General features: G+C 44.1%; 1 protein-coding gene across 9 annotated transcripts in view; it reads left to right on the top strand.

Moving 5' to 3' along the window:
* The window catches only part of LOC109900827 (clathrin coat assembly protein AP180-like), a 45047-nt gene that overhangs the window by 20761 nt on the left and 6546 nt on the right, over positions 1-17740 (top strand). For 5 of the 9 annotated variants that reach the window (XM_031837323.1, XM_031837322.1, XM_031837321.1 and 2 more), the window contains 15 exons: positions 4455-4557; positions 4723-4816; positions 5136-5247; positions 5471-5577; positions 5740-5781; positions 6344-6405; positions 7877-7882; positions 8042-8054; positions 8150-8244; positions 8414-8490; positions 8628-8642; positions 9022-9192; positions 10374-10472; positions 12647-12712; positions 16772-16891. In XM_031837323.1, coding sequence (XP_031693183.1) covers positions 4455-4557; positions 4723-4816; positions 5136-5247; positions 5471-5577; positions 5740-5781; positions 6344-6405; positions 7877-7882; positions 8042-8054; positions 8150-8244; positions 8414-8490; positions 8628-8642; positions 9022-9192; positions 10374-10472; positions 12647-12712; positions 16772-16891 — 1182 coding nt within the window. The remainder of the gene's footprint in view (positions 1-4454; positions 4558-4722; positions 4817-5135; positions 5248-5470; positions 5578-5739; positions 5782-6343; positions 6406-7876; positions 7883-8041; positions 8055-8149; positions 8245-8413; positions 8491-8627; positions 8643-9021; positions 9193-10373; positions 10473-12646; positions 12713-16771; positions 16892-17740) is intronic. The other 4 variants (XM_031837324.1, XM_031837328.1, XM_031837325.1 and 1 more) reach the window with 2 other exon arrangements.

Here is a 17740-nt window from a genome sequence, read left to right on the forward strand (position 1 = left end):
GGCGGAGACGGGAGGAGAGGCAGGGAGAGGCGGAGACGGGGGGAGAGGAGAGAGAGGCGGAGACGGGAGGAGAGGTAGAGAGAGGCGGAGACGGGAGGAGAGGAGAGAGAGGCGGAGACGGAGGAGAGGTAGAGAGAGGCGGAGACGGGAGGAGAGGCAGAGAGAGGCGGAGACGGGAGGAGAGGCAGAGAGAGGCGGAGACGGGAGGAGAGGCAGAGAGAGGCGGAGACGGGAGGAGAGGCAGGGAGAGGCGGAGACGGGGGGAGAGGAGAGAGAGGCGGAGACGGGAGGAGAGGTAGAGAGAGGCGGAGACGGGAGGAGAGGAGAGAGAGGCGGAGACGGGAGGAGAGGTAGAGAGAGGCGGAGACGGGAGGAGAGGCTGAGAGAGGCGGAGACGGGAGGAGAGGTGGGAGTAGAGGCAGAGAGAGGCGGAGACGGGAGGAGAGGAGAGAGAGGCGGAGACGGGAGGAGAGGTAGAGAGAGGCGGAGACGGGAGGAGAGGCAGAGAGAGGCGGAGACGGGACGAGAGGCAGAGACAGGACGAGAGGCAGAGACAGGACGAGAGGCAGAGACAGGAGGGATTTGAAGGAGACAGGAGGAGACCGGAGGAGACGGGCCATCTGGAAAGAGAAGAAATTGCTGGCCTTTAATTGCATAATGAACAGTAGCAAGCATGCAATGTGCACACGCGAAACATAGTACTGTACATGTACAGATGTGGTATCTTAATCAATCATTCAATCCATCAAATGTATTTATAAATCCCTTCTTACACCAAGTGCTGTACAGAAACCCAGCCTAAAACAACAAACAGCAAGCAATGCAGGTGTAGAAGCACGGTGGCTTGGAAAAACTCCCTAGAAAGGCCAGAACCTAGGAAGAAACCTAGAGAGGAACCAGGCTATGAGGGGTGGCCAGTCCTCTTCTGGCTGTGCCGGGTGGAGATTATTACAGAACATGGCCAAGATGTTCAAATGTTCATAGATGACCAGCTGGGTCAAATAATAATAATAATCACTGTGGTTGTAGAGGGTGCAACAGGTCAGCACTTCAGGAGTAAATGTCAGTTGGCTCAGGTCAGTATCTCTATCGCTCCTGCTGTCTCTTGAGAGCTGAAAACAGCAGGTCTGGGACAGGTAGCACATCCAGTGAACAGGTCAGGGTTCCATAGCCGCAGGCAGAACAGTTGAAACTGGAGCAGCAGCATGACCAGGTGGACTGGGGACAGGAGAAATACTTCAGATATAACAGACTGACCCTAGCCCCCCGACACATAATCTATTGCAGCATAAATACTGGAGGCTGAGACTGGAGGGGTCGGGAGACACTGTGGCCCTGTCCGATGATATCCCCAGACAGGCCCAAACAGGCAGGATATAACCCCACCCACTGTGCCAAAGCACAGTCCCCACACCAATAGAGGGCACGAACCCGGAGAGGAAGATAACATCAGACTCAACCCACTCAAGTGATGCACCCCTCCTAGGGACGGCATGGAAGAGCACCAGTAAGCCAGTGACTCAGCCCCTGTAATAGGGTTTGAGGCAGAGAATCCCAGTGGCGAGAGGGGAATGAGTCAGGCAGAGACAGCGAGGGCGGTTCGTTGCTCCAGTGCCTTTCCGTTCACCTTCACACTCCTGGGCCAGACTACACTCAATAATAGGACCTACTGAAGAGATGAGTCTTCAATAAATAAAGGTTGAGACCGAGTTTGCGTCTCTCACATGGATAGGCAGACCATTCCATGAACATTGAGCTCTATAGGAGAAAGCCCTGCCTCCAGCTGCTTGTTTAGAAATTATAGGGACAATAAGGAGGCCTGCGTCTTGTGACTGTAGCGTACGTGTAGGTATGTACGGCAGGACCAAATCAGAGAGATCGAGCAAGCCCATGTAATGCTTTGTAGGTTAGCAGTAAAACCTTGAAATCAGCCCTTGCCTTAACAGGAAGTCAGTGTAGAGAGGCTAGCACTGGAGTAATATGATAAAAAGGTTTGGTTCTAGTCAAGATTCTAGCAGCCGTGTTAAGCACTAACTGAAGTTTATTTAGTGTTTTATCCGGGTAGCCGGAAAGTAGAGCATTGCAGTAGTCTAACCTAGAAGTGACAGAAACATGGATACATTTTTTTGCATAATTTTTGTTCAGAGAGTTTCAGATTTTTGCAATGTTACGTAGATGGAAAAAAGCTGTCCATGAAGCAGTCTTGATATGTTCGTCAAAAGAGAGATCAGGGTCCAGAGTAACGCCGAGGTCCTTCAGTTTTATTTGAGACGACTGCACAACCATCAAGATTAATGTGTAGATTCAACAGAAGATCTTTGTTTCTTGGGACCTAGAACTAGCATCTCTGTTTTAAGTTTAAAAGTAGAACATTTTCCGCCATCCACTTCCTTATGTCTTAAACACAGGGCTCCAGGGAGTGCAATTTTGGGGCTTCACCATGTTTCATCAAAATGTACAGCTGTGTGTCATCCACATAGCAGTGAAAGTTAACATTACATTTCCGAATGACATTTTCAAGAGGTAAAATATATAGTGAAAACAATAGTGGTCCTAAAACAGAGCAGTGAGGAACACCGAAATTTACAGTTGATTTGTCAGAGGACAAACCATCTACAGAGACAAACTGATATCTTTCTGACAGATCAGATCTAAGCCAGGCCAGAACTTGTCTGTGTAGACCAATTTGGGTTTCCAATCTCTCCAAATGAATGTGGTGGTCAATGGTATCAAAAGCAGCACTAAGGTCTAGGAGCACAAGGACAGATGCAGAGCTTCGGTCTGACGCCATTAAAAGGCTATGATGGGGTCTGAAACCAGACTGAAGCATTTCAACAGATTTCAACAGCTTTTTCAAAAAAAATTGAGAGGAATGGGAGTTTTGGTACAGGCCGATTAAAAAAAAAATATATATATATATATATATTTATATATTTTTTTTAAATATATTTTTAATATGTTTTTTTTCTGGGTCAAGGTTTGGCTTTTTCAAGAGAGGCTTTATTACTGACACTTTTAGTGAGTTTGGTACACATCCGGTGGATAAAGAGCCGTTTATTATGTTCAACATAGGAGGGTCAAGCACAGGAAGCAGCTCTTTCTGTAGTTTAGTTGGAATAGGGTCCAGTATGCAGCTTGAAGGTTTAGAAGCCATGATTATTTTCATGAATGTGTCAAGAGATATAGTATTAAAAAACTTGAGTGTCTTCCTTGATCCTAGGTCCAGATTCAGGACAACTGAACTTTGGAGGAAAACGCAGATTTAAAGAGGAGTCCGTAATTTGCTTTCTAATGATCATGATCTTTTCCTCAAAGAAGTTCATGAATTTATTAGTGCTGAAGTGAAAGCCATCCTCACTTGGGGAATGCTGCCTTTTAGTTAGCTTTGCGACAGTATCAAAAATACATTTTGGATTGTTCTTATTTTCCTCAATTGAGTTGGAAAAATAGGATGATCGAGCAGCAGTGAGGGCTCTTCGATACTACACGGTACTGTCTATCCAAGCTAGTCGGAAGACTTCCAGTTTGGTGTAGCGCCATTTCCATTCCAATTTTCTGGAAACTTGCTTCAGAGCTCGGGTATTTTCTGTATACCAGGGAGCTAGTTTCTAATGACAAATGTTTTGTTGTTTTTAGGGGTGCGACTGCGTCTAGGGTATTTCCCAAGGTTAAATTAAGTTCCTCAGTCAGGTGGTTAACCAATTTTTGTACCCTGACGTTCTTGGGTATGTGGAGGGAGTCTGGAAGGGCATCTAGGAATCTTTGGGTTGTCCGAGAATTTATAGCATGGCTTTTGATGATCCTTGGTTGGGGTCTGAACAGATTATTTGTTGCGATTGCAAACGTAATAAAATGGTGGTCTGATAGTCCAGGATTATGGGGGAAAACATTAAGAACCACAACAAGATCACCCTGTTGCAGGCAAACTTTCCTGCAGTGCTGGACATTTCAAACGTGTAGTGTATTTGAGGTTTAAAAAGGCTTCTAAAGTTTTTAATTTCCACTTTGAAATGTCATACATTTTCGTAAGGGAAAATCAAGTATCAACCCCTACCAAAATGTCCATTAATTATATTCCACATAATAATTCACATTTCCTGTTGCTGCAGGATTATTTTCCTGCTGTAGCAAACTGGCTCAAATTGAGTTCCTACATCTGTACACACATCCATGCACTCTTGCACGCACACTAAACTGCTTCCTGCCTCTGATTGCGATTTCCTGCGCTAGTCACCAGTGTCTTGCCCTGGTCTCATTATAGATCCCCTGTCTCATCGTACTGTCTCTCATCCTAACGTAAACAAAAAAAAGAGCTACTGCAACCCTCCCCTTCAATCCCCTTCAAAACTCCCCTACAATCAGATATACGACTTGCAAAACAGAAGGGCCTTTACATTTCATCAGGAGCTTTACCTTTGGTGTGACATGAATGTGGTGCTTTCTTCTTTCTCTAGGCTATGACATGTCTACGTTCATCAGACGTTACGGCCGCTACCTCAATGAGAGGGCCTTTGCCTATCGCCAGATGGCTTTCGACTTCACCAAAGTCAAGAAGGGGTCAGTCACTTCCCTGTCTCTCCTCGTCACTGAGGCCCACCTGTTGTTCACCTCATCACTGAGGCCCACCTCATACTGTGATTCACCTCGTCACTGAGGACATTTTGTAATTTACCTCATCCATGAGGCCCTCGTTATGCTTTCCCCTGTGTGTTTCCTCCACAGTGCTGAAGGGGTGATGAGGACAATGGCTCCAGACAAGCTGTTAAAAGGCATGCCCGTCCTGCAGACCCAGATCGACACACTGCTGGAGTTTGATGTGAGTTGGACATGCTGTTTATCATTGATCTGTTTACAACTGATTGCCTGCCTATCTGTCTGTCTGTGGGCCTTTGGTCATTTGTGAATAAGCTGACCACCGTACTATGTCAGGTCACAAAGAATACTGTTTACCTGTTGTTTATTTTCCTGTGTTACATTTTCTCTTTCTCTCTCTCTCGCTCAATAGCAATGATGCTATCTGTTCTATTGACCCTGATATTTCTGTGAGGGTGTACAATGTTTTAGTACAGCAGAATATTGCTGGAGTTTAATTCATCTTCTGTTGAACACTTTTGAAAGGTCTCTCTCTCTCCCAGGTCCACCCCAAGGAGCTGAATAACCCTATCATCAATGCAGCGTTCCTGCTGCTCTTCAAGGATCTGGTCAAGCTGTTTGCCTCCTACAACGATGGGGTCATCAATCTATTAGGTGAGCTAGACATGTCATTGCGTGCATCCCAAATTGCACAGTATTTCCTTTATAGTGCACCACTTTTGACCACAGATCTATGGGCCCTGGTCAAAAGTAATGTACTATTAAGGGAATAGGGTGCCATTTGGGAAGCAGAACAATTAAAAGATAAGTTACTTCTTTTCACCGTGTGGCGATTTAGAAGATGCTCTTATTCTTAACAACTGTTAAATGTCTGTAGAGAAATACTTTAAGATGAAGAAGAGCGACTGCAAGGAGGCCTTGGAGATCTATAAGAGGTTCCTGACCAGGGTCACCAAGATTGGAGAGTTCATGAAGCTCGCTGAGGTAAAGGAAACTTCCTAACTGTCTGTATTCTAACTGACTTATATTCAAGTGAAACTCACACCGTGATTGCTCACATACAGTGTCTGTCTCTATTTGGAACGTAAGGTTATGACGCACGGATATGATTGTGAAGTTGTCTCTGGTGTGTGTTTTGTTCCACAGACAGTCGGTGTCGAAAAAAATGACATTCCAGACATCAACTATGTAAGTCACTGGTCTTTGTGCTTTCTCTCTGGAAGGATGATGGCATAGTTGTAACACACACACACACACATCCATCCTAATCTTCCTCCTGCGATCCCAGTGTCTGCACCCTCGAGTGGTGACGAACCTCATAGACTCAGACGATGAGGACTGTCCCTTTAAGCCTATCGAGGACCCGGTAACCATAGAGACGTGGAGTGGCTTGGCAGAGTGCCTGTTTGGGAGGATGGAGTTTTGGCATGGGATAATTCTGCAGGCTGACACTTCTGACTGCAGTGCATGTCTGTGTGTGTATTTGCATGTGTGTGTGCTTCCGTGCACAAACGACTGAAGAGTTTAAGTAAAAATGTTCCTTAACACTTCATTCTACAGGCCGTTGAGTTCATAGAAAAGTGGGGTAGTGGGATGAGTTCAAAATGGAGGGTCTGGAGTGGTGCTGCCATAGAAATAGAATTGGGTGCTGTGTTATTTGAAGTGTTGGCATGCAGATGAGTAAGGAAGTCAGTCACATAAACCTGTTGTTTCTGTGTCTCTGATTGGTACTCTCTTCGCTGACCCTCAGGCTCCCAGTAGCATCCTGGAGTCTCTGGAGACACACATGAACAGCTTGGAGGGGAAGAAGGGGTAAGAGGACCCTCTCTAACCACACCATTTCAAAAAGAGCTAAAATGCGGAAATGGCTCTCTTGGTGTCTGTACACAGAGAAAATCTGAATTGAGAAATGAGAGGGTGAGAAACTAGATAGACTCATAACTTGGGCTCTATTCACCTTATTTAGCCCTGCCCACTTGACCCAGTTCCTGATCGAATGCAGCCTGGTCTCATAGACTAGATGTAACATAGTAAATGTAAATCCGGAACAGTATGATTTATTACGTTTGGTATGTTTACATAAGACAAATGGTTACTTAAGGAAAAAACGAAAGTAGGGTGGTTGGTCAGGGTGGATGGGTAGGCGTATAATGCGAACAGCAGCCCAAAGTCTACAAGTTTAGCAGCCCAAAGTCTACAAGTTTGAATCTCAAGATGGACAACATTAGCATTTGAGCTAATTAGCAACTTTTCAACTACTTACAACTTTTAAGCTGCTTTGCAACTACTTAGCATATTAACTAACCCTTCCCCAACCCTAACCGTAACCCTTTTAGCTAACCCTTCCCCTTACCTTAACCCTTTAACCTAACTCCTAAACTTGACCGTAACCCCTAGCCTAGCTAACGTTAGCCACCTAGTTAGAATTCGTAACATATCATACGTTTTGCAAATTCAGAACATATATAAAACAAATTGTAATTGGTAACATATCTTACGAAATGAGTGATGGACAGCCACAAATTAATACATACAATATGAAACTTAACTTATCCTACTAAATGGAGTGTCTCAGATTTACTTACAGAAACATACGAAATGCTCTGAGGCCAGGCTGGTTTTCCTCCTTCCAGCCCATTCATAAATAAGCAAAACTATCGTTAAATATGAATTACATTTGTTAAAACTATGAAATAACGAGTACAGAATTTGAAATATATGTTAATTATATGCTGAGGAATATTATTGAAAAAAATGGTACTTGTTTTCACGTAGTAAGAACACTTCATAATATTAGACTGTGTATAATGCTCATTATGCATACAGGCTATCCCTTTTCAATCAAAGATCAATTATTGAACTGACAGTGTTAGGCACAGAATATCAATGACAAAATACAGAAACTGTGCCTTAATGTTTATGTAGATAACAGTAGGATATTTGCCATCTGAGAATGCTAATTTGGTCATTTCAGCGTCCGAGTGCTATTACTAGTCTACGTGATAACACACATTTACATTTTTCAATCATTTCAGTCAACATAGAATTAACATATCTTTCAAATGTGCACATCATTTATGTGTTTTGAGAAATGTAATTCCTATTTAACGATGGTTCGCTTGTTTGTGAATGGGTGGATAACAATCACCACAAATTGGATGAGGCCTTGCTGCCAGGCTGAATCCTATCTCAACACCACAGTTCCAAAGACAGTTTTGTGTTAACTTTTCCTTTAATCCTTCTTCTCTCTTTGTTCCTTTCTGCTCATCATTGGGGATCAAAGTGAAGGGTGAGCATGAACGATTCTTTGGGGGTTTGACAGATGAGGGTATTGTAAAGTAATGAAAATAAGTTTAAAAGGTCATTTAAATGTAGATGACTTCAGCTCTGAAAGGTGATATCTTGCACTGATGAAATTTAAATATGAACTATTCCGTCTCTCTTTCAGGTCTCCAACAAAGGTGAGTTGAAGATTACAAATTATTTTCCCTGCCTTTCTATTTCTGGTTATATGTCGACACATAGATATTAAAAAGGCTCTCCCTCTCTATTCCAGGGGTCCCCCACCAATAACGTGTCCCCGACCTCTACCCCCGCCAAATCTGCAGCCGCCGTGCCCACCCTAGTGCCGCCACCCGAAGAAGCCACTGAGTGAGTGACTACTTCCTCTGCCTACCACAGTTTACCTCGTCACCTCAGGGATTTCCTCAGTTCTGGCATTCAAGCATTCTATCTGTTCCATTTATTTGGTAAAACTGTGAATTAGAGTCCATTCTTCCTTCCCCTTCCATTCTATCTCTATCCCTTTATCTCGCTCTAGTTCTCTGTTGGATCTGGACCCTCTGTCCTCCTCTGGTCCATCAGCAGGAGCCTCAGCAGCCCCTATGTCCTGGGGAGGTAATGTCCCACATCAAAACTTGATCGTTTCATTCTTAATGGAACTACCAGTAAGTTTGAATTATCTAATGAACATTAATATAATTGCATTTTCCTCCATCACCTTCTCCCATGCTGTTCTGGTGATGCTGCCACAGACCTCCTTGGATCAGGTGAGTGTTATCCCACAGTGACCCTGGCTTTAACCTCTCTAGTGTATTAACATTAACAGAGCGTGTCATCTCTAGATCTCCCAATGTGTTTCATAGTGTTGCTCTAGTCTCAATAGTCTATTTCTCTCTCTTTGTTTCTCTCTGCTCTCTATCCCTCCCCCACATCCCCTGGTTTGGTTCATTCGGGGCTTTAATTCTGGGGTTGATTTTGTTTTTCGGTTGTTTCTTTGAAATTGGGTTGATTTGATACCTTGATTTGGTTCTAACGGGGCCTTTCTGATTGCTTTGGTTCCTATGGGGTATTTTGGGGGACGATTTCTGGGGGTTGTTTTGGTACCTTGTTTTGGGTTTGGTTGGTACACCACGTGGGTACCTGCAGAAATGGGCGAGTCCATGCTTCCTGACCCCACCCTCGCTGTAGACACCGCTCCCTCTCCCGCGGGGGTAACGCCCACCCCTGTAGCCGCAGAGCCAGGAGTCACTCTGGCTCCTCCCCCTAGTGCGGCCACCACCAACCCCCCCGGTGCGACGAATATGGATCTGCTGGGAGGTCAGTGGGCTTCTGGAGGATTCCCAACCACAGAATCTCTGCTGGACAGCTCAACCCCAACCAACCCTCCACATGCACACACAGGAGATGTAGTGTTCTCTACCTGCATGTACACACCCTAACGCACATGTTTAGTCTCTGCATGTACATACACACAGTGACCCAGATACCCCAAAACAAACACATCCATTTGGGAAGAACATGTCAAGCAACACACATACTGGTATGCATTCATTTTTTTACATCTTATGCTCATTGCCACAGATCTACACACAGAGACAAGCATGCTCACACTTGTAGACGCACTCAGACATGCTACCCATACATTTTCACATGCTTCATGTTTGATAGTCCGACAGCTTTTTCTTAACTTCAGAGAAAAGCCAATCTATCAAACAGAGTCATGTTCTTTATTGCCGCCTAAAAGACACATTGCTTTGCTTCTGGTTCCATTCTGTGGCCTGCTTGTCCGGTTATGTAGTGCAACAGACCTAGTTACCGCTTTCTAGTGTAGTTGTAGCTAAAGCCCGCCTTCCATAGCCTTCCATAGGCCTTGCTGTGCCTTCCATAGCCTTCCATAGCCTTCCATAGTCTTCCATAGCCTTCCATAGGCCTTGCTGTGCCTTCCATAGCCTTCCATAGCCTTCCATAGCCTTCCATAGGCCTTGCTGTGCCTTCCATAGCCTTCCATAGTCCTTGCTGTGCCTTCCATAGCCTTCCATAGGCCTTGCTGTGCCTTCCATAGCCTTCCATAGCCTTCCATAGGCCTTGCTGTGCCTCCGGTCTGTATTCTCATGTATCCTTCACCGGTCAATCATTCATGCTACAAAGTAAATGTTTTGTAACTAATCTAAACTGAATTTATTACAGTAATCAAAAGATGTCTCAGTTAAATAGTATCTCTCTGCAATAAAATAAGTATATTACATATTTTATGCCTGACATAACATTACAAGTATTTAATATAGGTACAGTATATTAAGTCAATTAAACACCTAACAAAGTGAAAGTAGTATTTCTAAACTCTGCTTAGAGGCACAGACCATCTTTTAGGTGGCGTCTTCCTTTTCTGACTTACTCTCTTTATTGTCTGGCTTGTTTCTTTTCCCCGTCCTTTTCTCCCCGTGCCTCTCGCTGTACCTCTCTCTCTGTCGTCTGTGTGTGTGTGTGTTGGGTATCAGATGCGTTTTCGACCCCTGCTCCCGCCTCTGATGCCTCTGCCGCTGCCGAGGGCGCGGCTCCGGCCCCCACGCCAACCCCAGCTGCCGACGCTGCAGCCGGTGGGTTGCAGGACGTGTGTCTCTGTCGGTGTAAATGGCTGTGTGTATAGTTTTGTGGCTGTGTGTATAGTTTTGTGGCTGTGTGTATAGTTTTGTGGCTGTGTGTGTGTTTGGCTGTATTCGAGTGCTCGGTGCATCCGTGCTTATGTGTTTTTGTGTATGGAGAGTGTGTTTCAACAGTTGATCCCATTGCTGTGAGCGGGTGTAGCTAGTTTCCCTAGAAAGGTGGTGCTGCTGTTTGTTTCTGGGCATGGCTGTTGCTGTTACTATGGAGATTGTTGCTGAGGTTGATTTTAGGACAGTGGTTGACCACCATGCTAGATACCACCTGGGGATTCCTTTCACGCTGTATATCCCAAAATGCATCTGCAAGCTCTGTGGTTACACTCTGTAAATCTGGTCTAGTATGGGTATTTCAGAGAGTATAATGAGGGAGTGTGAATACTACTAATACTGCTTTCTCCAATATGTTTCCCTCTTTTCACAAATCGTGTTCTTTTCTTATCATTTTTCATCAGACATGCTTATTTTCCAGATTCTCTTGATCATACGGTACTTCATAGTGTTTTACATGTACTGTATGTTTATGAAGAATATGGAGCTGTGAATTCCCTAACTAAGCCTGTATCTTCAGAATTTCAGCCGAATGCACCTATTCCTCCTCCCTATTTCACAGAATACAGCTCGTGCCATACCTCTAGGTTTATTTCACACTGTGTTATGGTGGTTGTGTAATATCTCCATCCCCCTTGTCATCCCCTCCCTGGTTCTTTCCTCCCAAAGACCCCTTTGCCCCTACTGGTAGCAGCTCAAATGCAGTAGGCCCAGGGCTGGACCTGTTTGCCATGATGCCAATGGAGAACAACTGCTTTAACTCTGTGGCTCCCCCTCCTGCCCCCTCATCCACCATCGCAGCACCCATCCCCCCCACCACCCCATCGATAGACCTCTTCAGTGGTAAATGTTTACACGTGTGTGTGTGGTACTTTTAAAAAACCTTTTCTTCTCTTTTGTCCTTGTCCTCTACTCTGCATCTGTGTCCTATCCTCTCCTGCATTGTCCCTTTCTCTTTGTGAGGCTAACTTGCACATCACGCTTCCTCTTCCTCTGCTTCCTTTCAGCTTGGATGCATTCTCCCCAGCTGTCTCTCTGCTCCTGCATTGGCTTTCAATCACAGTTGTTAATCTAATGAGTCATTGTTTGTAGTCTGCTGTTCTCATTTAAATTGTGTGTGTGTGTTGTGTACTTGTCCTGTAGCTATGTTTGATTCAATGCCAGATCCAAGCCTCACCAAAGCAGATCCTGCCCCCAGTGTTGACATGTTTGGAGCAGGTACCCAAACTCACGCCATCTGCCTTCTTTCTCAGCATGTGTTTGGAGTGCTGTTTTTGATATGTACATTTGTGCTTTATTGTAATTCAAGGATACTTCTTGTATTTTGTTGTTTGTGTGAGTTTGTTTAGTTGGTATGGGTTTGTTTGGTTGTGTGAGTATGACATTTGCACATAATTCTAACCCTCCTCTACCCCTCCCCTTACAACAGATGCATTCTCCTCCCCTGCCCCCTTCCTCTCCTCAGACCCCCCAACTGACAAGGGGGCGATCATGGACATGTTTGGGGGTGGGTAAATGTACACCCTCCACCCCCACCTCTTACTATCCCCCTTGCTATTGATCGACGATCTTCAAATTAGTGGCCTTTTGTAAAAATGTTTCGAAGCAGGAAAGCCCTAACTTTAACTGATTATTTGATTGATTGTTTTCATCATGTCATTCACCTTCATCAGCATTTCTCATTCCGTTTCTCTGTATGTTTTTGGTGACCAATAAAGTTGCTACTGAAGTTAAGTTGTTAGCTGTGGTATTCAGGATGGACTCTTACTTTTCAACATTCTCTACAAAATGTTGAGATTGTATTGCTTAGTAGATGTAGACTTGTCACAGCATATTGGGATCAAAGGAGTTTCTATTGGTGTGTTTGAGACTATTGGCTGTGTACGTGTGTTTACCTGTGTATGTCTACTGTCCTATCTGACAATGATAACGCTGTTCTATCTGTTTGGCGTTCCTAGCGTGGAGCCGATGGCTGACTTCTTAACTCTTCTCTGTCCTCATGCTGCACTGTTAATGGCTTGGCCCACCTTGGCCTGGTATGGTTTGGTTTGACCCATTAGACTCCACCGGTGGAGAAACCCAACCTGCTGCACCTGCAGCTGCCTCTGGTGCTGAGCTGATGGCAGGTAATGTACCTACCGATGCACAACACACCCACGAGGCATGACACAAACAACAGGCATGACCCATTCCCATTGTATGTAAGACATATAACAGTAAATACACCACATATAGGGTTACAAAGGTAGGGTGTATTACTGGAAACTTACTCAATTTGCCTGTAAACGACTTGATCTTTGGTTACTTTCAAGGTTTATTTGGATTTCTATCAGATGACATCAAGTGGCCTTTTTGGGTACTTCGGATATACAATATAATCTTAATTAAATGTATATTAGATATAGATTAGGTTATTTGATTATTAATCATTGTGAATAATAATTATAATAAATATAGTAATTATATATAATTATTTATATATATATACACACACACACACACATGGAATCATGTAGTAACCAAAAATAGTGTTAAACAAAACAAAATATATTTTAGATTCTTCAAGTAGCCACCCTTTGCCTTGATGACAGCTTTGCACACTCTTTGCATTCTCTCAACCAGCTTTATGAGGTAGTCACCTGGAATGAATTTCAATTGACAGGTGTGCTTTGTTAAAAGTTCATTTGTGGGATTTCTTTCCTTCTTAATGCATTTGAGCCAATTAGTTATGTAGGGGTGGTATACAGAAGATAGCCCTATTTGGTAAAAGACCAAATCCATATTATGGCAAGAACAGCTGAAATAAGCAAAGAGAAATGACAGTCCTTCATTACTTTAAGACCTGAAGGTCAGTCAATACAGAACATTTCAAGAACTTTCTTCAAGTGCAGCCGCAAAACCATCAAGCGCTATGATGAAACTGGCTCTCATGAGGACCGCCACAGGAAAGGAAGACCCAGAGTTACCTCTGCTGTGGAGAATAAGTTCATTAGCGTTACCAGCCTCAGAAATTGCAGCCCAAATAAATGTTTCAGAGTTCAAGTAACACAGATCTCAACATCAACTGTTCAGAGGAGACTGCATGAATCAGGCCTTCACGGTCGAGTTGCTGCAAAGAAACCACTACTAAAGGACACCAATAAGAAGAAAAGACTTGCTTGGGTCATGAGCAACAGACATTAGACCGGTGGAAATCTGTCATTTGGTCTGATGAGGCCAAATTTGAGATTTTTGTTTCCAACCGCCGTGTCTTTTTGAGACGCAGAGTAAGTGAAAGGATGATCTCCACATGTGTGGTTAAAACCGTGATGCACAGAGGAGGTGGTGTGGGGGTGCTTTGCTGGTGACACTGTCAGTGATTTATTTAAAATTCAAGGCACACTTAACTAGGATGGCTACCACAGCATCCTGCAGCGATACGCCATCCTATGTGGTTTGCGCATAGTGGGACTATCATTTGTTTTTCAACAGAACAATAACCCAAAACACACCTCCAGGCTGTGTTGTTTGTACAGATGAACGTGGTACCTTCAGGCATTTGGAAATTGCTCCCAAGGATGAACCAGACTTGTGGATGTCTACAATTTATTTTCTGAGGTCTTGGCTGATTTCTTTTGTTTTTCCCATGATGTCAAGCAAAAGAAGCACTGAGTTTGAAGGTAGGCCTTGAAATACATCCACAGGTACACCTCCAATTGACTTAAATGATGTCAATTAGCCTATCAGAAGCTTCTAAAGCCATGACATCATTCCTGGAATTTTCCAAGCTGTTTAAAGTCACAGTCAACTTAGTGTATGTAAACTTCTCACCCACTGGAATTGTGATACAGTGAATTATAAGTGAAATAATCTGTCTGTAAACCATTGTTGGAAAAATTACTTGAGTCATGCACAAAGTAGATGTCCTAACCGACTTGCCAAACCTATAGTTTGTAAACAAGAAACAAGTTTTAATGACTCCAACCTAAGTGTATGTAAACTTCCAACTTCAACTGTACATATGAGATAAGTAATGCAAGATACGTAAACATTCTTAAAGTGGCATTATTAAAGTGACTTGTGTTCCATTTACTAAAGTGGCCAATGATATCAAGTCTGTAGGTAGGCATCCGCCTCTCTGTGCTAGTGATGGCTGTTAAACAATCTGATGGCCTTGAGATAGAAGCTGTTTTTCAATCTCTCTGTCCCAGCTTTGATGCACCTGTACTGACCTCGCCTTCTGGATGGAAGCAGGGTGAACAGGCAGTGGCTTCGGTGGTTAATGACCTTGATTATATTTTTTGTCCTCCTGTGACATCGGGTGTTGTAGGTGTCCTGGAGGGCACCAAGATGGGAGAGTGATGGAGTGCTGCATCAGATGACTTGGCCTCCACAATCACCCAACCTCAATCCAATTGAGTTGGACCACAGAATGAAGGAAAAGCAGTCAAGAAGTGCTCAGCATATGTGGGAAGTCCTTCAAGACCGTTGGAAATATATTCCTCATGAAGCTGGTTGAGAGAATTCCAAGAGTGTGCAAAGCTGTCATCAAGAGTGTGCAAAGCTGTCATCAAGAGTTTGCAAAGCTGTCATCAAGAGTGTGCAAAGCTGTCATCAAGAGTGTGCAAAGCTGTCATCAAGAGTGTGCAAAGCGGTCATCAAGAGTGTGCAAAGCGGTCATCAAGAGTGTGCAAAGCGGTCATCAAGAGTGTGCAAAGCTGTCATCAAGAGTGTGCAAAGCGGTCATCAAGAGTGTGCAAAGCTGTCATCAAGAGTGTGCAAAGCGGTCATCAAGAGTGTGCAAAGCGGTCATCAAGAGTGTGCAAAGCGGTCATCAAGAGTGTGCAAAGCTGTCATCAAGGCAAAGTGTGGTATAAAATATATTTAGATTTGTTTTAACACTTTTTTTGGTTACTACCTGATTCCATGTGTTATTTCATAGTTTTGATGTCTTCGCTATTATTCTATGAGTAAAAATAAAGAAACTCTTGAATGAGTAGGTGTGTCCAAACTTTTGACTGGTACTGTATATGAACATATCTGTCTGAATGAATACATCCTGAGTGTATGTATCTTGTGAACGTACCTTGGTTTTATGGCCAATTCACATGCTGTTGTGTATGGTCATTCTCATTCTAGATTCTTTCCATAGTTGTCTCTCTCTGTTGATGCGTGCATTGGTTGACTTTTTCACATTTTACCGTGGCAACGTTCCCTGTGCTTACCAGGTTTATGATCAAGGCTGTCACTGCCCTGCATGTTATGTAAATGACGACCTGCAAGTACTACTGCTTAAGCCTTAACTCTCTCTCTCTCTCCTCCATCTCTCTTTCTCTCGCAACATTTGTCATCTCTTAACTCACTCCATTATTTTTCCCTCCGCTACTGTCCTTCTGTCCCTTTCTTCTTACCCTTACATCCTCTCCCTCTTTTCCTCCCTCCCTCTGTTCTCTCTCTTTCCCTCTGCACTCTATCTCACTCACTTTACGCGCTCTCTCTCACACTCTTTGTCCTCTCTCACGTTCTATTTCTCTCTTTCACTCTCGTCCCTCTATTGCTCCTCTCTCTCTCCATCTGGCTCTGGGGCTGGCTCATTGCTTGCTTCCTGCTCTCTGATTGGGTGAGTGTTCTGGCTCGTTGATGCGCTGTTTCCCACAGTGCATTGCTGCATTGCAGTAAGAGAGCGACTGCTGCTGTTATTTTCCCTCTGCTCTGACAGATGCCTGATAAATAGGGTGTGTGAGATGCTCACATCACAATGCCCATTTAGCTTGGTACTTGCTTCCTCCCTCTAGAGTGGTGGCTGCATCCTTACTGTCACCAAGATACAAAGGATGATGCCCCATCTCAAACAAGCTAGCTAATAGGATAGTAATACTATTTAGTAGAGTTGAGTAGACAGCATATTTATGCTGTTGATTTATATCACATGGAGAGTATCACTTAAACTGTGTGTGTGTGGTGAGGCATAGTATAAGCCCTCAGTCATACTGAGTATCAGTATGAGAACTTGCCTCTTGTTAACATTCCAATGTTGTGCTCCTCTCTGATCACTGTTGTCATGGAGACCCTCTCGATGGGTTGTCATGGTAATCCCACTCGTAAGGAGGACCCCTCTGTTATGATCAGAGAGGATTATTGTGGCTGTTTCTCACCTCTCTCTCTCTCTCTCTCTCTCTCTCTCTCCCCCCATGTGTCTCCTGTAGCGTTTGATGGTCTAGGGGATGTGTTGATGCCTGCCATGACGCCCCAGACTGGGGCCGCCTCATCTCCAGTTAAACATATGGGAGGGGACCTAGACACCACCATGGCTAACATGGCTAGCAGTAAGTCTCTGAACAGAGTCTCTGAGCAGACACAGGACAGGGATTCTCAATTTGGCCTGAATAATTTCAGCATCATGGTGCTGTCCATCTATGCATAGACATGTTCCTATAACCAATCTCACCTTATTGTAACGTTACTTACACTCAGTGGACCGTTTATTAGGTACACCCATCTAGTACTGGGTCAGACCCCCCTTTGCCTCTAGAACAGCCTGAATTATTTGGGGCACCGTTGACACCAGGCAGGATGGGGCCAATGGACTCGTGCTGCTTATGCCAAATCCTGACTCTGCCATCAGCATGGCACAACACGAACCGGGATTCCTCGGACAGTGGTCCACTCCTCAATTGTCCAGTGTTGGTGATCGTGTGCTCACTGGAGCCGCTTTGTTTTTATCTGATCGGAGTGGAACCCTGTGTGGCCGTCTACAGCAATAGTCCATCCGTGACAAGGACCGACGGGTTGTGGGTTTTAAGATGCCGTTCTGCACACCTCAGTTGTACTGCACTATTATTTGCCTGTTTGTAACCCACCTGTTAGCTTGCACCAACGATCATAGCAAGCTCAAAGACACTTAGGTCACTTGTTTTGCCCAATCTAACGTTCAATCGAACAGGAACCGAATGCTTCGATACCTGTCTGCCTACTTTATATGGGCACGTGACTCACTGTCTGTAGGAGCAAACCTTTTACATGAACGGCTACTGAGTGTACATGGTAGTTACATAGCCAGATACAGTAGAGGTACAATAATGTTACATAGCCAGATACAGTGTAATTACAGTAGATGTACAATAATGTTCATAGCCAGATACAGTGTAATTACAGTAGAGGTACAATAATGTTAC

This window comes from Oncorhynchus kisutch, linkage group LG12 (assembly GCF_002021735.2).
Source record: "Oncorhynchus kisutch isolate 150728-3 linkage group LG12, Okis_V2, whole genome shotgun sequence".
Classification (NCBI taxonomy): domain Eukaryota; kingdom Metazoa; phylum Chordata; class Actinopteri; order Salmoniformes; family Salmonidae; genus Oncorhynchus; species Oncorhynchus kisutch.